This window comes from Embiotoca jacksoni, unplaced genomic scaffold, assembly GCF_022577435.1.
Source record: "Embiotoca jacksoni isolate LCO1_2020_lvr unplaced genomic scaffold, fEmbJac1.0.p SCAF_83, whole genome shotgun sequence".
Lineage (NCBI taxonomy): Eukaryota > Metazoa > Chordata > Actinopteri > Embiotocidae > Embiotoca > Embiotoca jacksoni.
In genome coordinates this window covers 391,640-417,074 of record NW_027185440.1, presented here as the reverse complement: position 1 = coordinate 417,074, position 25,435 = coordinate 391,640, and the positions used below count along the sequence as shown (strand labels likewise).

Below are 25,435 nucleotides of genomic sequence, written 5' to 3'. Positions count from 1 at the left end.
CAGGTGGTAATTTAAAACTTTGTTTTATGGACTAATTTTAACATCGTAAGTATAATGACATATTGCAGATGGCGTTACCAAACCGTAAGAAATATCAAAACGGCACAAGAATCAACACTTTATTTAACTTGTGTGTACAAAATTTGTAACATTTCATACAGAGGTGACAGAAACTTCTCAGACATTTCTTGACAATGTGCAAGACATTATACACTTTAACTTATTTCTGCTGAGAGCAACTATGATATGAAAAAGAAACAGTGCATGGTTTGTTAACAGTTTGAAATAATGCATCCGCGTGCTCCACGATGCTGCTCTTTTTTTTTTTTGTTTTTTTGTTTCAACATAATGAAGGCTCTGTGTTTGCTCGGCCCTGAGTCGACGAGGATCCGCGGCTGCTCAGCTCCGTTTATGGATCGTCTTTCACCTCAATGAGTTCCTCTATCCGCACCAACACGCTCTCGATCATGTCAAACGTGTGCAGGGCCGAGTGCAGGGCCTGAGAGGACCCATTTAAAATTCAGTCAGCTCTTCAGACGCACAAACGGGGTGCCATTTTGATTGCAAGACGAGCGCGTCACTGACCTGAATCTGTGACTCCGACGTCATGTTCGGCAGCCTCTCGTCACCGACGGACACCGAGAGCACCGACTCCTCTGCGGGAAAACGCATTTGTACGGTCAGAAAAAAACGGCGGTTACAGGAACATATTTATGATGACGCGTGTCTTGCGTGAGGCGGAGCTGTAATTACATCGAGCCCGTGAAAAGGATTCCTGCTTTACAACTACGAAACATGGGGCCTCTGCATTTTTCTAATTTCCTGCGTTTGACAAACTTAATAGTTACAAGTGTCAGTCGGTGAGTGAGTGTTGATCTGACCTGTTTTGGCCTTCTTCTTCTTGGCCTCCACGGTGTTGTGCAGCTCCCTCTCGTAATGCGCTCTGGACATGTTCAGATCGAAACGCAGAGGCTTCATGAACGAATCTTCTATTTTATACAGCTCCGTCCAGATGCCCGTCTGCAAGATCGGCAGAAAAACACGATGGCTGTAGCAGAGACGAGGGTGAATGCGACGCATCGACCTGCCGCTGATGCACCGAGAAAAATGAGAAACTTGGAGGCCAACAGAACGGAGTACGATTTTGTTTTTTTTCCCCCTCAGTGTTTTCAGCTGCATTTTGACTCGACACTCTTTCTGTAAGAGTGAAGGCTGCTCTCACCTGGTTCTCTGTCACTTTGTCTCTGATGATCAGGTAACGCAACAGGTTCAAAGACTCCATGACTCTGTAGGGAACAACGCATGACATTTAAAGTCCCTCTCCTGGCTTTAGTTAAACCCCTTTAAAAAAAAAATTAAATCATCTATGTTCATCAATATTACATATCTAGAATATAGACCCAGAAGAAGCATATCAAGACAAAATAAATCGTCCAATTTAGAGAGCAAATGAAAAACTTTTTTTTTTTTTTTTTTAACCCTGCGCAGGGTAACAACTGTTTTCTTGAGTTCACACACTAGACATTAATTAATCAACACACATCTCACGTTTAGGGAGAAAAGCAAAACCTGAATGTGACATTAATGTGATGATGTACCCTTCCTGTTTCCCAGTGCATGCTGGGATTGGCTCCATTCCTCTGAAGAAAATAAGCAGCTATTACATGGAAGGATGGAGCGTTGCACTGTGTGTGTGTGTGTGTGTGTGTGTGTGTATTGACCTGTCCATGTACTGCAGGAGGTCGGTCTCTGGGCCGTCGGGAAGACTAAAAACCTTGTTCAGCAGAGGCAGCAGGTGAGCCCCCTCGAACCAGGTGTTACCGTTACCTGGCTAGAGACGGACAGAGAGACGGAGACCAACTTTTATAGGACCTCAAGATATATATATTTTTTTTTAATCACAACCCTCAGTGCCATTTAGCTCTTCGCTATTTCACCAAAACCTGTGAAAATGACAACAAAGCACCATCTCACCCGCAGAGCAAAGTCGATCTGATTCTTGATGTTTTTTATGACGTAGCCTTCGACTCCCGAGTGATTACTTGTCTTCAGCATGTACCTGAGAAAAGACCACCAACACAAGTCATTACACCTCGTGGGTGGAAACGGAAACATTTCTGCTCTTTTTTCATTTAGGAAAGATGGCGCTTACTGGAAGAAATTGTATTTGGCTTCAGTGTCAAACTTATCGATGCTCAGCTGCAGCACCTTCAGCCCTTTCGTCCTCTGGGGACACAAATTTTTAAATTAATCTATTTTCAATTCAAAAGTGTTCTTCTCGAGGACACGAGATGTCAATGATACACATGCAAAATTAAATTCAAAGCTAAAATAAATACAAAAGTCCTTGTCAAGTCCATTATCGTTGACATTTACCATTGACACACACTTAACAGCAGCGTTATCTACAAACGTAAAGACTTACCAAGTCATGCCTCGGACATATCGTCATGACCTTCACTAAGTTCTGAAACATAGAATTAATAACGGTGTGATGGATACAGTGCAGCAGTAGAAACGGCACCACGGTAGGAGAATCACAGCAGAGTAAAAGCTGAGGTTTGAATGATAAAGTAGACGACTGTGCTCACCTGAGGGACTCGCAGAAAGGTTTTGATCTCCAGCAGATCTGCAGGCAGACTGCCGTCGTCCACCCGCACCAGGCTCTTCTCATACAGCTCCTGCGTGATGGGAAACACGCGTCCATCACACACACTGATGACAGCTGAGCTCAATCGAAACGGGTCTTTCCATCTGCGCTCCACAGAAGACGGTTGAGATAACAATGACCTCGTTGGCCAAACCTGACAGTCCCCCCCTCCTCCCCCCAGCAACAGGAAAGCTTCATGAGCAGCACAGTTCTTCATCTGCTCAGCCGTTTTACAGCCTCCTACTGCTGCGGTTTTATATTACTTATTAATAAACTTTCAAACCTCTTGAGCCACTCTACAAACTTTCATCAGCGGAGGTAATGAGCGTTTGACTAGTTCTGTTGAGGCCGGGATCAAAATGCCGAGCGCTTTTGTTAGTATAGTGTCAACTGAGAAAAACTTGGAAATGAAAATACAAATCCCCAGAATGTTACAACAAAAAATAAAAACAAAAAACAACAACCTCTCATTAAAGGTTCAGTTTGACTCACCAATCCTTTCTGAATCCTGGACTCCTCAGTTCTAACCAAAAAATAAATTAAAAAAATGATTCGAAATGTACAAAAATACAGAGAGGCGTATAAATACACAAAACGTTAACTTTTCGATTCTAGTTTGTGTTGTCATGTCAAGTGTCATGTAAACTTCAAATTTAAGTCAGAATCATGTTCTTCGTGTTACTTCTTTCAGTTTATAAATTACATATACTTTATGTTTTGAGATATCAGGAGCTGGTTCAAAAGTCCATGTGAATGAGGAATTACCAAAGAAATGCACTGTTTGCCAAACTGTTGTGGTATGTGGTGTTTTATGCAGTAATACTGCCGTGTTGTGTACTCGCCTGGACAGCAGGAGGAAGATGTGCTCCATGTTACATCGCAGACAGAACACAGGACTGTGGAGAGAGCACAGATGCATTTCGATTCAAAATAATGTTTTAATAATCATGAACGGATAATATCCTGGCAGAAAAAAAAACAACAACTGTCCATCAGAGTTCCAGTACACTACAATCCAAGATGCTTCCTCTTGCTTACCTGAAAACACTGGGAAAGGTATCTGCAGCCAGGTGATGGACAAACACCAGGAGGGCCAAGCTGGCCAGAGACTCTTTGGGGTAACGCACCTCCTCCTCCAGGAAGCCTGGAACCTGCTTTCTCTTCAACAGAGGCCGGTACACGAGACTGGGGAGGGACTCTCCGATAGCACTGAGGGTGTTCTGTACAACACACACAGAATCGCCATTAACATCATATCTAAATTTGTGAATTTCATATTAGCTCTTCCCAGAATATTCTGGCGAATCATTTTTCAAGCACCAAAATCTCCGTGGCAAACGTCCTGAGCGGAGACAGAGGCAGCGTGTCGGGATCCTTGAGTTGTACCTCCAACAGAGGATGACTCAGAGTCTTCATACCGCTGCAGAGCACAAAAATACACGGTCAGCCTTGACAACATTATCACGATTCATACGGTTCCTAACTACAAAACGACGTGAGATTACATATGGGAAGAGTTGAGAACCTGATTTTCACTCACAACTTTAGAAGTTCTGTCCGGAGCTCATCCTCTTTATCTCTGTCCTGGCCGCCCGCCGCCATGTTTGTGCTGTCACTGCGTGTCTTACTGTTCAGGAGGTTTTGCCTGGCCTCGTGGACAAAGGGTCTGACGAAGTCCGTCAGGTCGGTGCAGCACCGACAAAGCGAAAACACATCATCCTCCTCTTGCTCTTTGGTGTGAGGGAGAGGTAGTTTGGCCACCTGGTCCAGCACGGAGGATAAAGTCATGCCCAAAGACGAGGCCTTACGGCTGCCCAGGCACAGCAACACTGTGAGGACAGAGGAGGTGTAAGTATGGAAATGGCTCTATTTGAGTTGATGTGAGCACAAGCATATCCGAGTACATATCTAAAGATGATTACAATTGTTCTTTACCTTTCTGCAGAGGGTTCAACAGTAGATGGAGACTCTCTGCTATCGCGTCAGGATCATCCTGCTCCAGTTGCTCCAACAAACCAATCAGCAGCTCTTTGGGTCGGCAGGTCTGGAAAACCAAAGCTTATCCTTAAAAAAAGACGGTTTCATCCAAATTTCTACAATAAGAACTTTGTTTAAACAAAGTTATAAAGTGCTCTCAAACAGCAATCAGGCTAGTAGGCAGTTTGCGGATCATAGTAATAGGCGGGAGTCAGACCATTTAAGGCTTTAAAAACAAGCAGTTAACTCTTAAAAATCAATGCACCTGTCAGGTAACCAGTGAAGGGCAGCAGGGATCAGTGTAATATGCGCTTTCCTCTTAGTACGAGTTAAAAGCCTGGCAGCAGAGTTTTGTAAAAAAAAAAAAAAAAAAAAAAAAAGCAGTATTTGGATACTTTGCCTGCTGATACCAGAATAAACTGTGTTTCAATAGTCAAGTCTGGATGATTTTCCCCAGACGTGGCACATATATATCAAATAAGAGGGGGCTGATGGAAAAATAATGAACTCATCATACTTGTCAAATGTTGGTCTATCTGTTGCAGAACATGGTTCTATAGTCTCGGTTACAACGTCTCTGTACCTTTATCTTGTGACCTACGACCTCACTCGGTACCATCTACAAAATCAGACATACAGAGGAAGTGGGGGTGACTGTCAACTGTTTGTCACACTTTATATAAGCTGAACTACGGAGGAGAGACTTCGAGCAATGCTGGACATCCTTCTTTGAGTGTACATGTATTTGCTCCTTCTTGCAAGAATAAATGTCCGATATGTTTGATTTTGAACCAAACCTCCGGAGTAATTTTTCTAACAGGGCCCAAAATAGATCGCTGGGGGAAAATAGAGGAGCATCAGAGAAGCCTTATTACAAAGAAAGAGCTATTCCACAGATAGACTAACCAATTCAGAGCCTCATTGTATCACATTATGATCCACTCTGTCCAAGGCTGAGTTGAACTTTCAAGACACAGAGCACCTACACGTCGCTGGATTTGTGATTGGACAATGTTACGTTATACGTAATGTTCCATCTTATGTTCAGCCCAGTAACTTTGGTGAAGTAGATTCACAGACCTTAAGCAGGTGGTTAAAAATGGCGAGGCATTGAGAAAGAGTCTTGTCTTCTTTCTTCAGCAGCACCTGAATCAGCGGAGGCAGCAGATTCCAACCGAGACATCTCACCATGTCCTACAGGGAGGAGAACAGAGGCGTGTTAGGTAATACAATCTGCAACACACTCACGGATGAGTCTGTGCGCTGAAACAAAAGTCATCGTCATCTTTGAGAAATGTACCTGATTCTTTTCATCCAGGACGATACTGAGGACCTGTGCACTGTTTCCGTCCGCGATGCACGTCCGCCCAGCAATCGTGAAGATGTCGTGATCCTCGGTGGTGTAGCGGTCATCTGGGAGTGCCTGCTGTATGAAACAGAAACAAGTAAAGAGATAAACATAAGAAGGTAATATATAGATATTTCAAATGGTCACTTTTTAAATAAATTGACAAACATTCACTGGTTGCAGCTTCTCAAATGCAAGTTTACCGCTTACTTCTATTTTATAGCGTTGCCAATTAAATACCTGATGCTTTGGATTGTTAGTACGACAAAAACAAGTGATTAGCAGACAACTTCTTGACCTCTGGAAAACTGTGGCAAGCATTTCGCACGACTTTTTTTAACATTTGGCAGTTAAAAATGAATAAATGACGATCCAAAGTGCAGCCCGACAGTCTACGAGGTGTGACTGAAATATCGTTTAGGAGAGACGACAGAACAATCTCACAACAGAGTCCATCTGGTCGTTGTATCTGAGCCTCTGAAGAAAGAAGAGAACAAAAAGCTCCATTGTACAAACTAAACAGGGCTTTCAGGAAGACCGTGATATAAACGTCTACTTACAAAGTCGAGTACGAACTTTTAATCTCAGTCACGTATGATACATCCGAGGCTATGCAAAAAACAAAGTAACATAAATAGTAGCATCACACTGGAGTTCCCAGTCATCATGTAAACATATCACCGAGCGTTTTGTTTTAAAATGTTGCTTTTTGGCTCTCTTCTGTTTGTATGAATACTATCGTTCATATTAACTTGTCATCATTCTTGATCTGACTTTTTGGTATTTGATCCTCCTTTAATATCGTGCAAAGACCCAAAGCTGTGTATAAACTTGTCCTTTACTTATGACTGGAATAATAAACCTCTTGATAGTTGGAGCAGACTGGAAGCTGTTATATTTAAGTGCAGCTCAAAACAGAGACAGTGTCGGAGGTCCCACTGTTGCTCACTGTTATAAAAGCATCGAGGTTACCTGGACAGACTGCGCTCACGTGTTTCATGGGTGGACATTGGTGTCTGGAAGAGGACGTGGTTCCTCTGAACACTTACACATCTCTGGACCACATCACTGAGCTGCTCCAGAGCCATCCTTGCTGTCCTCAATTGGGGCTCAGCTTCATACAGCAATCCTTCAAAGCAAGAAAGACAACTCCAAATCAAAAATAAATGCGCACAATAATAACCGGTAATCAAATGGCACTCACTTTGAGAGGTGTGTAAGATCAGATGGGCTCTATGCCTACGAGGGAAGGAAAAAAAAACAACCTGGACTTGTCTGTGAACTCGGTAGACCATAAAGAATGCTACTGCTAATAATTGTGAATTAGCGTCACTGAAAACAAAGATATTCTCTGTGATGTGTTTCCTCACCAGACACAGTCACCACCACTAAACACTGTCGCTGCGTAAAGAAATGTCAAACAGGACAGTTCTAAAATAAACACCTACCTTTGCTTCTTGCTTCAAACTACCCGGTGTCAAACTACCACGGGGAGCTTCGCTCCTTTTTCTTTTTCTAGGATGACGAAGGCATAACCCGCCCTACTCTACCTCTGATTGGCTCGTTTACTCGTTTGCTCTGATTGGTTGGTTTCATAAACTCGGGCATGAGGGGCGGTGATTGGTCAGAGTACGGGTGACGTTGTCAGGGTAAACCAATCAAAGGCAGAATAGGGCGGGTCATGCCTTCGCCGTCCTAGAAACATATTTCCCCACGCTACCTGAACACAACGCGAACAGCTGGATTTGAGCGTCTGGTTTGCCGTACAATTAGTGACGTAACGGGTCAAAGTTGAACACGAAGAAAACAGAAACAGCATGGAGACGGAGGAAAGGAGGAGTGGAGGCTCCGCTAAAACCTCCAAAGAGGGTTGGTTTCTATTCACATTTTATTCTGTCTTTTACATCTTAGGCCTTTTAAACGTCTTTACCCCCTAACGGGAGTTGAAATGTGTTTTCATGTGAAACAGCTGCTTTGTTTAGTTGAATCTTCTCTACACTACCGATACTCATCATCAGTGATAAACATTTAACAGCGTTTCTGTTTGCATTGAAAGCTTGTTGTTGTTGTTGTTTGTGTGGCAGGTGGCAGACGCATCAAAACACAGACCGCTGAGGAAGAAGCCAGAAGGTGTGAACGAGCGTCTCTTCAGTGGATGCTGGAGTTGCATCACTGCCCAACTCATTCCACCATTTCAAACACTTAACAAAGACGGTGGAGTAAACACCAACGCGTCCTCAAATGTGTGTACACATTGTATGTTGTTACAGGAGAGAGGAGGTGAAGGAGAAGCTGAGGGAGAACTTGGAGCTGGAGAAAAGAGCTCTGCATGTGGTGGAGCGTCTCCTGGAGGACAGTGTGGCCGAGGACTTCCTGGTTGACTGTGTATGTATCATCAGAGCTGTCTAAAAGTAGAATGATCAAATCCAGGGGAACAGACTAAAGCCACGGGCTCGATCTAGCTCAAAACGGGTGTAATCAATCCGGGATAAATGCGCATTCACTGCTGCCTTCAAAAAGCCGTGAGGTCGACGACAGGTTCACTGAAATGGTGAATCTGTAGTCGACAGACGAAATGGTGAAATGGAAAAGAGGCGTGCTGCACGCTTAACTCTGTGAGAAATAGCTCTTAGTGGAAGCATACGAGAGGAAAAGGACAACATGTAAAAAAGGAAACACTGCTTCTGTAACTAAACGGTGTCAAAGTTGTGGTCGACGATAGAGGACAGAGTGCACAGGATCCTATAAATAACCATTTAACCAACCAATTATCTTCACTAAAACTGTCCTAATTCCATATACTTCAAGGAGGTGTTGGCTCAAATCATCAGTCGTACACCTTATTGCCTTAAAAGTGAGCAGTGGAAGTTAAAAGAGAAGCTGAACTGGTTTTATAATATTTGGGTAAAAATTGCTTCCTTTTTTTTTTTTTTTTTTTTTTTTTCATAATGAGCAAAATAATTCATTTGTTGCTTTTTCACTTTGGCAACCTGTTGGGGATCACAGGCCAAGTTCATCACTTCTGCTAATTACAAAGACACCATCGAGGAGAGATCCATCGCTAGACTTTGTGGCTATCCCATATGTCCAAATAAACTGATCAAGGTAAGACCCTTTACATCTGTCATCACTTTCCTTTACATTTAGTTCATGTCATATGTTATGCCTCTAATCTTGTTTTCTCAAGAGTCGGCGCTATCGTTTATATTTTAGATTCCAACTCAGCAGTACAGAATTTCCACTAAGACCAATAAGGTGTATGACATCACAGAGCGCAAGGTGAGGGCCTCTACATGAAGAATATTATTCTTTATAGTGATCAACAACAAAAAAAGTTGAAAGAAACTTTTTCGTGTGGTTTAGTGTTTCTGCAGTAATATCTGCTACAAAGCCTCCAAAGAGTTTGAGCTGCAAATATCGAAGATGCCTCTCTGGCTCAGGCATCATGACGGGTACGTGTGCTGCTTCTCATCTCTGTCCTGAATTAACTACTCTTCAATATGATAATATTCCATATACTGAGTTTATTTTCTTTCACACTGACAGTCCTTCAGAAATTAAACTGATGAAGAAAGAAGATGGGTGTGTACCAGATTCAGTTTTTACAGTTTTACTTATTTCGGCTTAATAATAAACAGACTAATTAAACGTTACATATGTGTGTCCAGTGGGATGTCTGGTGCGGAGGTGATGCTTTCCGGGAAGCGGCTTAAAGAGGACGACATCGAGAACCCTCTGGCTGCTCAGGACGAGGACCTTCACGGCTCTCTGCAGGGTCCTGCTGCAGCCGACCTCAGACACAGCGACAGCAGCGACGGTGAACAGGAGCAGGACTTCGTCTCCAGCGTCGTCTCCCAGCAGCGGAGACCCCGGGTGCACTGGGGGGACCTGCCTAAACGCTCAGATGAAGACAAGATGGGGGAAGAAAGAAGGACTGAGAGGAGGAAGAAACAGTCCAGAGAGAGAGATGAAGAGGAGAGTGACCACTGTCAAAGTCAGACTGCGGAGGAGGGAAAAATAAGAAGACGAGACGAGGAAAGGAGAGAGTCACATGCGCGCAAAACAGAGGATGGAGGTGATGCTGAAAAACCCAAACAGCAGCACAGAATAAACACTGACCGCACAGCACCAGAAGAGAAAGACCTTCCTGAGGAGCTCCGTGTGGAAGACACTACAGCTAAGATGAATCTGTGCAGTTTATCTGAGACAATCACTCACAACACTCCCCTGCCTGTTAACTCAACACCCTCACAGACAGCGTCACTCACATCTCCTCCATGTATTGAGTCAAAACCACAATCAGAAAGTAAACATCTTCCTTCTTCAGCTCTGACTGCCACTAATCACAGCAGCCACATCTCGCCATCACCAGACCACCCGGGCCTCGACATCACCCGGGTGGGTATGAGCAAGAGAGGGGCAGCGGGACTGCGAGATCTACTGAAGAACCACACAGTCGAAGCCCGACCTGACGCGGTGCGGCTGAATCTCCTCGAGGGCCTGAGAAGAACGTTAAAGCAATGGTGCACCGACGAGACCCTGAAGTTCTTGTACGCCGCCGATCATTCTCTGGGTTCTCCTTGTGCTGATGTAGAAGAAGGAAAAGAGGAGGCGCAGGAAGAGCTGGATGAAGATGACCTGGATGATGAGGAGACGGCGGTTGATGCTGGGGAGCAGAAGAGGCCGTCGGCTGCAGCTCCAGACTATGAGACACTGCGGAAGGAGAGCCAGCAGCTGGAGCTCAGGGTCCAGGAGTTTTATAAAGGGACGTGGATTCTGCCTGAGAAGCCGAATGGAAACGAGGTGAGTGGAGGGAAAAGAGAGAAGCAGGTTGTGAAAGAAAGGACCTGTTGTAAGAGTCGGCGTCCACACGGGGGCACATTGTTAAAACTATGATGTGCAAACACTTTTAAGTGCACACCAGCGTGTTTATGGACTGAGGTTTGCTCCCCACACCAGGTGACGGTCCAGGACCAGACCAGGAAGGTTCTGCCGCTCATCGACTCTCAGGCTCAGCATCTCATCCAGAAACGAATCACAGTGGAGAAGCTCACCAGCTGGTGCGTCTGTGTGTGTTTCAAAGGTTCATTTATGTGTCTTTCTCAGCTGTGAACTGCCATATTTCGGAAAGTCATTCAACAGCCTACTTGCAGCATAATTTTAATAAGCTGCAACTAATCATTTTCATGATCAATTAATCTGCCAATTACACAATTAGTTGTTTGGTCTGTAAAACATGAGGTTACAGTGAAAACGCTCATCAGTTTCTCAGACCCTGTGGTGACATCATTAAATCTAAAACTTAACAGTGTGAAATATAAAGGCATATAATCAACACAAATATAACAAAGAAAGGCAGGATGAAGCTGAAACCGAAATGATTGAAAATTGACAAATTAATTTTCTGTTCTTTGACTAATCTGCTGATGTATCGGCTCTACAACACCGATTTACTGGGTTTTTTTTTAACTGCAGTGAGGCGTTTTAGCACCAAACACGTGCTCTTAACTAAATGTGTTGTCTATTAAGAATCAGCTGACTGAACCGTCTCGGTGTCCTGCTCCACCGACTGAAGTACACAATTACAAGACGGCATGTTTGGTTGATAAACAGCACATAAACAAAAACATGCTCTGTATTTATTATAATTGTATAACTTCAACCCAATAACCGATATGATGGATGAACTTAAAGTAACAATGAGCACATTTTTTTTTACTGTATTTGTCTTCCTTGTCTCTCACCTGTGCCGGTGCAGTGTCAGAAACATTGTAGGTCCTCTTCGTCTCACTATGAGCGACGTCTCCACCGACCTGAACAACCTGGTCCGGACATTCAGGTCAATAAAGCACACACACACACCTCTTAGCTATTTAAAGGTCACACGGCTCTCCAATGTCGCATGGAGGTTGGGGTCAGTGCTTATGGACTGGTAGACCGGGCTGGTTCCCATTTTTGAAAAAAAAAAAAAAAAAAAGGGGGCCCAGAAATAGAAGCAACTAAATGGAATTCAGCTATTATTAATTTCATTATCTATGCTGGCTGCTTTTAGTACCGTGACATGTCAAATGTCTTCTGTTAAAAAGGCCCAATCAAGTTGCTGGACACTTCCTGCCATAGATATGCTGTGTATTCCCATTGGCCGGTGAGGATGTTTTCAACTGGACTGCTATTAAATCACTCCGCCTGTGATTTAAAAGCACATCAGGCAGCAGAGTAACACCTCCAGAGTCCTGCTTCCAGGAATTCTCCTCGTGCTGTCGAGAGGCCCCGCTGACAAGAGGCTCAAACCAAAGGATATACACAGCGCTGTCAGAAAGACATTCATCACCACTGCAGCCAGTGTTTAGGTGGATGGTATTTTACTGGTTTACTTATAATCAGATTAAGATGTTTTTGGACACTTGACTAAAGATGGTTGCACGTATCAGGAGTCGTACATTTATTCTGTGGTCCAACACACAGACAAACACCTTCACATGACACATATCTTTATATTATGTATTTACATGACTGACCTGGAGCTCAGGTGATCTTTAGTTATCCACGCTGTTGTTTCTGTTTACAGGTTCACCAACACAAACATCATCCACAAAACTCCAGAGTGGACCCTCATAGCTGTCGTCCTTCTGCATCTGTAAGTTTATAATGTGAGTGAATGAGGGGGTGAACGAGGGGGTGAACGAGGGGGTGAACGAGGGAGTGAACGAGGGAGTGAACGAGTTACTTCAGTATTTCTGCACCAGGACACCCGGACAGCCTGCTACTGAGTTAGTACAGAAAAGGGAAGAAATAATGAGAAGGAAATCAAGGAACATTGTTTGCAAGGAAATACACAACGACCTGTGTGTGTGCGTGTGCGTGTGCGTGTGCGTGTGCGTGTGTGTGTGTGTGTGTGTGTGTGTGTGTGTGTGTTCGTTCGTGCGTTCTGCTGCTGGCAGTTCATAAACAGTTCCGTGCTGCTCCCGTCTGAGTACACACAGCCTTATCTCCACCTGATTGCACCTCTGCAGATCCGTATTGCAGGACAGAAGGCACAGCACACAAACAGTTCTGTACACACGCGCGCACGCACGCACGCACGCACACACACACACACACACACACACACACACACACACACACACACACACACACACACGTAGTAGTTCCTCTGTATACATTCAAGCAAAATGGGCACTTTAAATTGCCCCGGCTGGGAACACTTTCACCTGATGCCCGGCTGATTCTGATTTACGACTCCCTCTGTACTCCCAGGTCCGTTTTCTTTAATATCATAATTTACATTGTGAACAAAAGAATACAGTAAGTGTTGTGCAGCTTGAGGTACAGTAGGTAACACAAATCTGTCACTACTGAGGCAAGGGACCACAACAGAAACTAGAAGTGGACTTAAAAATGATTGTGAACAAACTGGAGATTTTCGAGCTGTTTGTTTGGACAGAAATGCTCAGTAATATTCAGGGAAATAAAAATAAGTTTGAATAATAAAACTCTTACAGCTGACTCAAGGTGTTTTGTATTGTTGACTGCTGATGTTGAGAGATGCGTTTTTCAAACCAGTTTGATTTCCTCAAACTGATAAACCACTGAACCTGTTTTATTGCATGTTCAGATATTGAGAACGGGTGGATGACAAGACACACAAAGGCTCATCATTATTGTGCTTTTTTGACAGTTACCTTTCATTTATTCATTTTAGGTAATCAACCCTTTTTCACTCATTCATTCTCTTTGTCACATGTGCCACTGGTACTCTATGATTTCATCAGTTGCCATTTAACTTCATTCCACTCCATCCCTCCATTCCTCCATCATGAATAATTTGGTGTGCTGTCTTATCTGCCCGCTGCATGGCAGCTGTGGAGCTAGTCTGGCCTCTATTGTTCAGGCCAGCTGAATAATGGATGCCCCCCCTGCAACACTAGACCCCAAATTGAACCGGAGATTACCCAGCAGCGCACCTCCACTGAGGTAGACGGGACAGGTAGAGAGGGAGGGGGAGGAGACAGAGACGGGTGGAGGTTAAAGAGGTGAACGGAGAGCAGCTCGAAGGCTACAAACTGTGGATTTAGAGTTGGAGGCAAACACTTCCTATGTACGGGTGCTGGACTGCTTTGACTTGACAAATAATTACACAGTTTGAGAGAAGTGGTTGATAAAGTCAGTGTCGTGCAGAGATAGGTGGCAGTTTTATGACTGTTTATCTTGAGAATAAAGGATGTGAGCTCATAGGTGTAATTACACCTGCTATTGCAGGCATTTTGACCTGAAGAAACACATTTAGTTGCCATTGTCATATATTCTCATTTGTATGAATGGGATAAAAGTATTAGAAAACCTGTCATCTTAAGACACTACAAGTCAGCTGGAATACAAAGTACAGCCTGCAGAATTAGGAGCACTTCTCCTAAACTGTTTCAACACAGACTGAACCTTGAAGCCTTTATGAACTTTGGATTTACTGCAGAGCTGTTAGTTTTAGCTAAATGTACCTAATAATCAGGCATATGAGTGCGTACCACAACACACTTAGATTAATTGAAACATACATTTGGCTAGAAGGGAGGTGTGTGACATTTTCACTATAAACACATGTTGTGTGATGTTTAAAATATTGTAGTTTATCACAGGTGATTGATTACATTTTCAAATAAGATTAAAAGTAGGAATGCACAATAATATCGGCACGTCATTGATATTGGCCACAAAAATATTTAAAATAAACATTTCATGATGGTAAAATGATGCTTTAATTATGACTAAATGTTGAACACCACGCCTTCTGGCGGCGCAACGTCATCACATCGTTTTTGTGAAGTGTGAAAGAGCGCAACAACATAGCTGTGGTGTGAAAGTTTTTTAAAAGTGTCCGAAACAGACAGTGAAGTTACTATTTTTAATGACTAACTCATCCAAATCATCCAAGCCTGTTTAAATAGAATGAATCTTGCAGTTTTCTTTGAAAGAAAAATGCCACATAAATATTAATATGACGTGTTTCACATAAGTTAAGTTGAAGTAGTTTTATTATTTTGTCTGGTGAATTGTACAGTTTGAAAAGCCTCGTTTTATGTCTGCATCTGCCAGTGGAGCATCAGGATAAGAGGAGGCATAATAATATTATTATTGTTATTATTATAATGTTATTCCTGTACAGGAGCGACTTGATGTTCTTTGCAATTAGGTGGGAAAAAAATATGTGCATAGACTGATATCGGCAATCAGCCAAAGGAGTTGGAAAAAAAAAAAAAAATCAGAATTTTGAATATTGGCACCGAATCCAATATCCTGCTTCCTGGTTTAAAAAAAAAAATCTTAGTCTGTTTGGTTTTTACACAAGGTTTAGATATTGTATATGCTTATAATCATGTATCTAGAGATCTGAAAAAACAGATTTCTTATATGTTATATAAACACTATCTCAAAAATGAAGAGGATGATGATTTGTGTACATATAAAGCCTTCATGTAGGCAGCAGTCATAAGTGGGGTTTTTTTTTCCCACAATGAGCTGTCTGGATAACTTTAGCTGTAAAAACTGGAAACCCCATCAAATGTAGTTCATGGATGGATATTTGATCTGTGTTTAACTCAACAAAGTTATTCTTATAAATCATTAACAGCCTCCCTATTTTGTAGAAAAAAAACACTCCATACCTGATCTAAGGGACTCTTGTGACACTGGGGACTAAAATGGGGTAATACTAACTCAACATTGTCCATTTAAGATGTGACTTCAGTTTTAGGACAGTCTTTATGATCCTTGTTGAGGTACGTCCTTGTATATAAACAAAATGTCATCACATTTGTGAGCATATGAAAGTGTTGGTTTTCTTCATATGTTAGAAGAGTAATGGCCTGTTCAGTGTGTAGCTGTGTTTACGTTTGTGTGTTTTGTATTTCAGGTTGTCAGAAGTTTCTCCGCTGGTGCGAGAAGCGTTGGAGACATCGGCATCGGTGGAGTATCTGAAGACGCTGATGGAGGAACTCGGTCTGCAGGAGCAGGACCTTCTGAACCTGGTCCGGATGTTTATATCCCCAACACACTGACACCCATAGAGGCATGTACGTACAATAACACACTCGGGATCTAATTAGGACCGACTAGAATGAATGTGTGGCCATCAGGCATTTTCTGTACTGTCTGTTTTTTGTTTTTTATAAATAAATCTGGCAAATAAAAAAAGAAGCTGTGTGTGTTTTATGATGTTTTTACTGAACACGCTAACAATACAAGCTGATCTAGGATGTAGGGGTGGAGAGCAGCATCGTGTACACAATCTGTGGTGAGATATGTGCAAATCAGATCCTTGAAGTTTTAGAGCTGTGGATGTTTAACCTCTGCAGGGGCTAATAAATCACACCCAGTGAAAACACCTTGTGGACAGGGTGCTTATTGCTGCGCTAAAGGAGCTTCACCTGTCATAAAAGTTGCTGCTATTTCTCCAGACTTCCTTTACATGCAGGTTTATGGCACCATAATGTCATTTGTTATATGGGTATGTGAACAATGCACTCATCTGAAAATATTTGGTTTGGACCAGGTGGCGCACGCAGCAAAGCGTTTTTGTCTATTTAATATTGGAGCTATAACTTTAACCTGTCATGCAGATTGGAGACGTGATTGATGGTCCACATGGCTCAACACAGCTTCTCGTTTTTCACAACGTACAGTCAAATCACTGAACAGAGAACAAATGTGTTTTAGATTTGTGCATTAAAACTAAATTAAGAGAATTTTTTTTTTATAAATATATATATATATATAAAGCGAAGAGATTGAAATCAAACTCTTGGAAATTACCAAACTGAAAAAAAAAATGGACAACTGAGCTCCTTAAATTAATGTTTAATCCATGACTATATAACAAACTGACTGAATTTAAAAAGCTGATTCAAATATTCCGCTTTGGAAATGCATGGTTATGTTTTTCATAATAATGCGTAAAAACACAGTTGATAAATAAACAACCAGAATATCTCAGAGTAAATAAGTTCAACAGTAGGAAACAGGAAACCAATACAACAAACTAAAACCGTGTGTACAGTCAGAGTACGTTCAAAGTGCAGGATTTCATGTTGCAGCATCAACGTGTGCTTATTTTAGTCCGTGCTGCGTCTCCTTGTGTCTCCTGAGGTCCACCTTCCTCTGGAAACCTTTCCCGCAGAGGTCGCAGCCGAAAGGTTTGAAGCCCGTGTGTTTCCTGCTGTGTGTGATCAGGTTGGAGCTCTGACTGAAGGCCTTCCCGCACACCTGGCACTTGTGCGGCTTCTCACCTGCAGCACGGACAAAATCACACACAGTCGGAAAATGTCGTCTTTCTTTCCGCGCGCCTTACGCACCGGTGAGGCTTTAAACAGTGACTCGTTTTTATGCATTTATCGACCACTTTTTATTTATATAGTGTCACCTGTGTGGATGAAAGTGTGTTTTTTCATGTCTGACTTTTGGTGGAACCTCTTGCCGCAGTACTGGCACGGATAAGGCCGCGTGTCCGAGTGGATAAGCAGGTGCGTGGAGAGCGTGGAGGAGCGCTTGAAGCTTTTACCGCAGATTTTGCAGCTGAAGCTCCTTTCCTGTAAAAGATGCACAGTGTCAGTATGGAAGGCCTCAAATTATGTTTCCTATATGCCTAAAGATAAGATCGGTGTGTGTGGTGGCAAAAGGGCCATCCAGGCCGGGCCTTTGCGTACAAAATGTGGGCCCTGCGGCCTTTTAAGTTTGAACAATTTATGATAATTAAAGTTTGAGAGCAATTTACCTGCGAGTGGACCGCTCTGTGCTGATCCAAGCTCACTGCGTGTCCGAAGGTTTTCCCGCAAATCTCGCACTCAAACGGCCGCGTCCCGCTGTGCGAGCGCCGCACGTGAACCTCCAACCCGTGAGGTGTGGAAAACACCTTTGGAAAAACACATGGATGGATTTTTTTTTTTTTTTTTTTTTTTTTTTTTGTAAACTTCCAAATCAAGCCCCAAAATAAAGAAAAAAATAATGTGATGTCACAAAAAAAGATTTTACAAATGTGATTGTCAGGATCTTGAAATGGTTGAATTTACATTGAAAATGTATAAGACTAAGAGAGTAATCTAAGGTGTTGTAATCCCCAAAAACAGCTGTAAAATCATCAGTATCAGCAGTCACATCTATTTTTACTTTAAGTAAAACTAAAGGAAAAACGTACCTTGCAACATTTAATACATTTGTACGATCCACTTGACTCGAGGTTAGAGCGGATGAAATCATTTTCAGACTTGATCTCCGTCACTCGGGGCTGCTGCTTTACATCCAGATACAGCTCGTCTCTGCCCCGCATCCTGCAGATTTGGTGGGCCGTTGCAGAATAATCCTGGTAACATCCGGTCCCGCGGCCCCTCTGTGCGTAAAGCGGCTCGCTGCCGCTGTCCTCTGCCCCGTAGATGCTGACGGGCGAGTGAGACTCCCTGCGGCCCCGGAGGTGGTGGTGATAAGACCCCTGAACCAGATGCCTCAGCTCGGACCCGGAGTAGGCTGACCAGGAGTAAGGAAAGAGCGGGATGTTGAAGTGCCCGTCCTCCGCTGCTGGAGTGGAGCATTTCTCGGAATCTGGAAATGGATTTGTATTTGCTTTGAGTGGACGTGCTCACCGAGGAATGAGATTTGCAGTTCATGGCCTGTCTTGGAAATCGCACTGAACCTCAGTTGGGATGGCCACATAACGTGCTTAAAAGTGTAATTATAATTACAGAACACACGAACAACAGAAAATGTTGAGTGCTGCGTGAGCTCATTAAACACAAGTCTCCACGTCATTCTTTCATCAAAAATATTCTGCTTTATGCAAGACGTGCAAAAAAACATTAAACATTTAAGTATATAAATGTTGATCACCAACGTCTTCATAAATATTTTAGTCATAATTTCTCCACTAGATGCGTATTTTGAATTCCAAATAAGAATTTGTGCTTGACATTTACCCCTTTATAATTATAATAAAACCATCACCAGCTTATTTTTCAATGTTTAGACACTATTTGAAGTTGAGAATTTTAAAAGTTTTGACAACTAGCACCAAACTAAACGCAGGTTATTCAATAGCTAATACGTAACCTAAATTACACTCTCATTGTTTAAAAAAAATAAAAATAAAAAAAAAAAACAGACTTTGCTGAACTTTTGAAAACATTTGTGAGCAGACCTGGTGAGGAGGATGGAGAAGGGGGACGCCAGAAATCACAGTCGGAAGACCGGTCACAGACGCTGCCTCTGCAGCTCAACGGAGAGCTGGAGGACAGCGACCCTGGAGACCGCAGCCTGGACCCGGGGGACAATCTGTCAGCGCCGGCACTCGCATCTTCCTGCGGCTCCAAGTTGGACTCAAACTCCGCTTGAGATTTGGTCTCTATTGACAGCAGAGGAGAATCGGGGTTATTCTGACTGACTGCGCAGCAAGTGTCTATTGTGGATTCGTTCTGACTTCATTTTAACATGAATATTTTCCATGAAGACGAGTTGTTCTTGTTTGCGAAATTCAACAATTTTCGTGCGTAATTACGCACAGATGAACCTACCTGCGCACGCGTGAGCCAGAGTAGTTTCCAGCCTGCTGTAGTCATCGTCCGGGTACCGCGGCTGGTGGTAGCTGTGGGCCCTTTTGCTCTTCACCAGGAAGGACCTCGGCATGTTGTTCCACTCTCACTCAGACCGTTCACTGCTCCTCGGGTCCGAAATCCTCCACTTCACTTCTGTCCTCTCCACGCTGCTCTGACTTTATCTCTGGACAGATTGAAACTCACTGTTGGTTGTCAGGCGAGACGGCGTTAGGATTTTTGGCAGGCTATTACGCATGCGCAGAGAGGCCGTATCGTTTACCAGGTGTCGCCAGGCAGGTGGCCAAAAGCGGTACCACCATCCATCCCGAAGGGTCTCGGATATGGGATTGAAGACAAAGTATTGTATGTCCATACACTATATGGGCGTCGTCTGAATCACATAAGAGGACGTTTGTATGTATGTTTTGTAAGCCATAGAGTGTACTGTTGGCCTTGACTTTTATGATCGAAAATATAGCGACCTGTTGTGTTATTATCATTCACCTTTTATTAGGCTACTTGATTTACTATTGTTAAAGAAAAGTAATCTATAAATGCGTTTTGAAATTATATTTGTTTGATTATATATACATATTTTCTAATAAGTAGGCTATATTCATTCCCAAGTATTGACCATAGTTATAAATACCCATAAACATCGAAAGAAATTTAATAAAAATTAAAACCGAGATTGTATTTGTGCGCAGGTAAATTTGTGAGGGTTGGGATTTCTATTATAAAAAACATAAATGAATTAAAAAAAATACTACAAGTAAATGACGCTTTTTAGTTAATTATATAATTTGGATATGATGATACATAAAACGTGTGTGTTTGCGGCTGCTCAATGCAGGCGGACCAGGCTGTGATGATAATGACCCATTTGTTTGACTGGTTGTAAAGTGATCCTGTTAATGAGACGCGCGCGGCCGCGATGCACAACAGCCTGTTGGTGGGGAGTCAAAGTATCTCTTTACAGTTACACTGCTTCAGCTTACCCGCACTGACTTCAGCCTTATTGTTTTACATCATTAAAACCCCCTCCCGGCCCATGCACAGGCCCAATTAGGCTGTCCACCGAACACAAAAAAAAAAAATGCAGGAAAAGACGCACATAAGTGCCAGCTGGAGTGGTAAAAAAAAAAAAAAATAGGATGCATTAAATCACACAGGCAAAACGTTTTCAGCAGAAATCTGTCAGACTCAAAATGCAAATCATTGCGAAGATTTGGGCTCCGTTCAAGGTCAGACTAAAGCAAAGAGCTATCGATTTTTGTCCGATGTGGGAACAGAGTTTGTTTGATGCAGCTGCAGCAAGATAGAGACTTACAAGAAAAACGCAGATAGCTGAGGCATAAAGCCGAAAACACATGTCCCATACTCACACACTGCAGGTATACCCCAAACTATGAGAACACACACGCTCCTGATCTCTGTCCACATATGGTGTCAATGTCAAAACAGAAAGACTCTGCAGGCAAACCCTTCTGTCACACAGTAGCTAGCTCACTGCACACACACACTCCTTTTCTTCCTACCCCCTCCGAATAAATTTTAATGTCAGTCAGTTGTGACTCAAGTAACCACACTGATTCATGTTGTGATAAAAAAGAATCCAGCGGTGTCAGAGTTCTTCCACGTTTTGTTAAAGCTAGATTTCTTTGAATTTAGATTTGGAGCACATGGAAAGTCTCTGATATGCATTTTTCTATAGTTGCAGGATTTACTTCAGTTGTGAAGCCTGACTTTTGAATGTTTCACTTTTTAAAGGGATTAAAAAAAAAATCATTAAATTTGTCACCATAGGAATTTTTCATGTTCACCTCTCATGGTCTCCCTGTAATGAACCGAGTAACACACACACACACACACACACACACACACACACACACACACACACACACACACACACACACACACACACACACACACACACATTTGTATGGATATTTTTGTGAGGACATTCATTGATATAATGCATTCCTCAGTTCCCTAGCATAAACGTAGCCATCAGAACTAAGTACCTCAACCTGATCCCAACCCTAACCTAAATGTAAATTTAACCTTAGTCTTAAAACCAAGTCTTTACTTGAACGGGTGTGACAAAGTGAGGACAGGCAAAAATGTCCTCACTAAAGCTCAAACTGGTCCTCACAAATATAGTTGTACAAGTACACACACACACACACACACACACACACACACACACACACCATAATCTCAATAAAAGTAAAACAGAAAAAACTGAATTTCAAACTTGCACAGATATAACCTCCAAGTATATTTACAAAGTTGGACATTGCCTGCCAACACTGACACAGCTCAATCAAACTCCGCATTTGTGTCTTGTTCACGGTTGCTCAATCACACCTCATGAAAGACACTGAATCATGCATGTTGATAAATATTTGTAATCATATTACGACCAACGAACCCTGGTTATATTTCAGCCGCTGAGTTCACTGATTAATTGCCAAACCTGCAGTGAAACGCAGGCGAGGACAGAGACGATGTGACAACATTCAAACTCAGGGGTTACACACTGACTGAGAACAGGAAACCAAATGCAGAGTCAAAAAGATACTATCAGTGCTGCCACAGTCCCCCTCCCCCTCCCACACACACACACACACACACACCTCTTCCCCCGCAGGCCTTGATTCTTGCTCTTTTACTCTCATAGCAAGTATGTGATTGAAATAGAGGCCCAATCGCAGCGATCACAGCCAAGGGGGGAGGAGGAGGTTGGGAGGGTCCAGGAGGGTTTCTTGTGTTTTTGCATTGCTTTTCGCAGCAGCACTCGTCTACCTTGTCAAAGATTCAGATCACAGTTGCATGGGGTTAAATACAGACTTGTGCTGGTGAGCCATGAGGTTATTTTTTTTGAGCTCCACCTCAAACCCTTGCTGGCCCTCGCGAGGATAGAGAGAGACTGTGGGGGCTCTTCGTAGTTTTAAATATACCCGAGGCTGCAGCTTTCGTACCGCATGTATGTGAATGTTAGAGAATGGTGAATGGTAGAGAGCACAGCAGCCTGTCAGATGTTGTCTTGATTTTGACTCAGGACATTTCAGTTCAAAGCAACACAAAAGAACTTCAGCTAAACAGCGGCCAATGTAGCTAAAGGGATAGTGATGAACGCAGTGGAAAGTAAAGAAAATTGTCAGGTCAAACTGTTGCAGAATTGAAATTGTTTGCTGACATAAGTAAACATTAGCCACCAGAAGCTACTAGTCATACCAGGTCAAATGAGCTATATAGCAGCAACATCCTTGAGTCTCCTGAACTGAGCAGGGGAGAATTTAATCACTTGTGAATATATCATATAAATAATGTGTTATTTTGTCTTTAACAAGTTACAGAGTTTCACTTTAAATCAGACTTATTTCAGGTCTTTCAGTCGACTTTGCTGCCGTTTTGTTGTTTGTAGAAATGAAGGCATATGTGGGAAAATGTCCCCCGGTGGTGTTGTTTTGCAGTCTGTAACCACATCAGCCAGATTGTACCAAATGTAGTTCTTGCAATGGATTCATGCCATTACAGCCTATTGTGGCTAAACTGCCTTTCCCGGGTTTATGTCCTTGTTAAGTCCCAGACATTGAATCTAAGCGTTCACCTCTGCACCTCCACTGTACTGTGGCGTCTCACTGAAAACCACATCATGCTATCTCATCCCCTCACAGGTTCCTTTGCCTCTAAAGCTCTAACCGCAGCTTGACACCTCCCTCTAAGTCTCTGAAAGTCTTTCCATTCTTTTCGCTCCAGCGAGACAATCAGATTCGAGTCCTTTTCCTCGGGTTCAACTGCATGCAGCCCCCTCCCCCCCACCGGCTTAGGAGTGGCCAGCCGAATCTCAACAAGCTCTCAGCTGGGTCCACCTGCAGCCACCAGATAGGGACAGAGTGTGAACAATAAATATGGACGCTGCTGACCGCAAGACAGTTCTTCTTTCACACGAGAGGTCTTGTTTTTCTCGTCTACTCTCTCTCCAAATCTTGCCATCCTGTCGCTGTAGGGGAGCTTGTGCTCCTATAAACGGACAAATTGATTTTAAAGACTTACTTATTAGGTTGAATATTGACTAAGTATTACTCTACGGCCCTAAAACTTTGATGAGGGGTCCTCATGGCTTACATTTTCTTAGAAGAAATAGACTTCAAAATGTGTGTAAAAAAAACAACAGAAGAAACACTGAAAAGAAACTCCTGCGCTCCTCAGCAGATCCTTAGATTTATGCTATAAACACCCCACAAATCACCTCGCTCATCCATCATGGTGATCAGCAGCTCCCCTTGTTTGCAACCATCGCAGCCGTTTCTGGTTGTAAATTTCTCCCCCAAGTACCAAGAATCTCAATCGGGACGTTGGTGTGTGGATGTGAAGAAAGCTGCTGGCTGTTTCCTGGTCATTGTGTCTGTTTGCATGTCTGGGGGGGTGAAGCAGCCATTTGAAAGGTCAGAGTTCAACAGGCATAGTCAAATGACATACAAATGAACTACAAGCTTGACCTTTGCGAGCCCTTTCCACTGTCCTTTCCAAAAATATACCCTGTCTTAATAAGACTCTTAATAGATGTGAGCTCATTTTCTCTATTTCTGTGTAATTGCCAGTTTTGTTTTTTTATGCATCTGAAGGATGTGGTCTGTCACTTGGATATATTTAAAAAAAAAGTTTCACAGAATCTCAGCGCCATCTCTGCTGTGGTCCAGATAGATTCTGTTGGGTCTATGTTAGCAGAGCTCAGTTTAGTTTCAGAAAAACTGATTTGCCATTGCTGAGTACATAGTGTGTGTCTAGGACAAAAACTTTAACTGTACTGTATATCCATAGTATTCTAACTCTGAAAAATAAGTGGGGAAAATGTGGACAAGTTAATGATATAGAGGCATGTTGCAGACTTATTTATGGACTATATGGTATTTAAGGAGTGCTGCAATCGCTCTTGACCTTCACAGTTTTTGCAAATGAAAATAAATTTGATCAGCAGTGAGAAAACAGGCAGGAAAGAGAAGAGTGTGTTGCATGTCGACAGAGTGCAGTCTTCTTATCTGTGGTGAGCCTGTGAACACATCTGTTGATGTGACTTTCTGCTAGTCATTTTTTAGTCCGCTGCAACCGCAAAGACTTGTTCTTTCAACTCTATTTTGTTACTTTTGGGATGAAAACACAAGTTGGTGGTACATGAAACATCTACTAGGAGGTTTTCTTGTTGATTTAGCATCAGAACAGTAAAATATTAAAATTTCAAATTAAGTTCAATCTCAAAATTAGCTCAGGAAAGGACCACTCTGAGTGGACAAATGCTCCACTAGAGTATTACCCCTCCACCAGCCCACCACATCCTTCTGCGAACACGTATTAACTGCTGACCAGTGCTGCCGACGGATGAGTGGACAACTCTCTTAATTGCGAAATCAGTTCTGCAGAAACAGAGCTTGAAAGACTTTGAAAAGGCTTTGAAAAAGTTGATCACAAGCGTGACTGTGACTTTTCTTATCTAACAGTGAGAACATCTGCGCCAAGAGTGACACTGAGGGATATTATCTATCTTTCTCGAACAGAAAAGCAGAAGATCCTGGTTCCTTTTTTTCAGCAGTTGTCGATAGAGTTGATACAGTTAGACTCACACTCAACTACTGGTTCATTATTGTTAGAGGATTTTTTTTTTCCTGGATCAAAAACTGTCAGACTGTTGATCTCTTTAACTTAACTTAAGAAACTGATTTGTAATACACATATAATCATGTTTCCTGCTTTAAATCAATGGTGACATGAAGAACATTTTCTTAGCAATTGTACTTCTGTACAATTTTTGACTTTTTACTTGTTTAATTCTTGAGTATTTCATTTTATGTATCTTCAAATTATTAGTTATACATTAATATGCTT

General features: G+C 42.6%; 3 protein-coding genes across 9 annotated transcripts; 1 reads left to right on the top strand and 2 right to left on the bottom strand.

The window, feature by feature from the left end:
- Positions 1 to 106: 106 nt before the first annotated feature.
- Positions 107 to 7,491, bottom strand: glmna (glomulin, FKBP associated protein a). 6 transcript variants are annotated; one of them, XM_069139579.1, is made up of 20 exons: positions 7,424 to 7,491; positions 7,180 to 7,214; positions 7,025 to 7,104; positions 5,928 to 6,053; positions 5,708 to 5,821; positions 4,586 to 4,694; positions 4,191 to 4,479; positions 3,971 to 4,070; positions 3,689 to 3,870; positions 3,493 to 3,546; positions 3,143 to 3,173; positions 2,592 to 2,681; positions 2,426 to 2,467; positions 2,153 to 2,226; positions 1,975 to 2,059; positions 1,722 to 1,831; positions 1,223 to 1,286; positions 882 to 1,020; positions 586 to 656; positions 107 to 499 (listed from the first exon to the last, which is right to left on the bottom strand). In XM_069139579.1, the coding sequence occupies exons 3-20, from the start codon at positions 7,061 to 7,063 to the stop codon at positions 410 to 412; spliced, it is 1,809 nt and encodes a 602-aa protein (XP_068995680.1). In that variant the 5' UTR covers positions 7,064 to 7,104; positions 7,180 to 7,214; positions 7,424 to 7,491; the 3' UTR covers positions 107 to 409. The 6 variants fall into 6 exon arrangements, with proteins under 6 accessions (XP_068995680.1, XP_068995679.1, XP_068995678.1 ...); XM_069139578.1 differs by lacking the exon at positions 7,180 to 7,214; XM_069139577.1 differs by having other exon boundaries at positions 7,025 to 7,214; positions 7,424 to 7,486.
- A 280-nt stretch (positions 7,492 to 7,771) lies between these two features.
- Positions 7,772 to 16,155, top strand: rpap2 (RNA polymerase II associated protein 2). The gene is made up of 12 exons (XM_069139572.1): positions 7,772 to 7,844; positions 8,060 to 8,105; positions 8,246 to 8,360; positions 8,982 to 9,080; positions 9,189 to 9,254; positions 9,339 to 9,427; positions 9,522 to 9,557; positions 9,644 to 10,778; positions 10,935 to 11,035; positions 11,734 to 11,814; positions 12,544 to 12,612; positions 15,883 to 16,155. The coding sequence occupies exons 1-12, from the start codon at positions 7,793 to 7,795 to the stop codon at positions 16,025 to 16,027; spliced, it is 2,034 nt and encodes a 677-aa protein (XP_068995673.1). The 5' UTR covers positions 7,772 to 7,792; the 3' UTR covers positions 16,028 to 16,155.
- Positions 16,156 to 16,823: 668 nt separating this feature from the next.
- Positions 16,824 to 21,001, bottom strand: gfi1aa (growth factor independent 1A transcription repressor a). 2 transcript variants are annotated; one of them, XM_069139551.1, is made up of 7 exons: positions 20,932 to 21,001; positions 19,526 to 19,730; positions 19,153 to 19,356; positions 18,160 to 18,560; positions 17,740 to 17,877; positions 17,389 to 17,554; positions 16,824 to 17,254 (listed from the first exon to the last, which is right to left on the bottom strand). In XM_069139551.1, exons 2-7 carry the CDS (start codon positions 19,635 to 19,637, stop codon positions 17,076 to 17,078), a joined length of 1,200 nt encoding a protein of 399 aa, XP_068995652.1. In that variant the 5' UTR covers positions 19,638 to 19,730; positions 20,932 to 21,001; the 3' UTR covers positions 16,824 to 17,075. The 2 variants fall into 2 exon arrangements, with proteins under 2 accessions (XP_068995652.1, XP_068995653.1); XM_069139552.1 differs by lacking the exon at positions 20,932 to 21,001 and adding an exon at positions 20,545 to 20,624.
- Between the last annotated feature and the right edge of the window lie 4,434 nt (positions 21,002 to 25,435).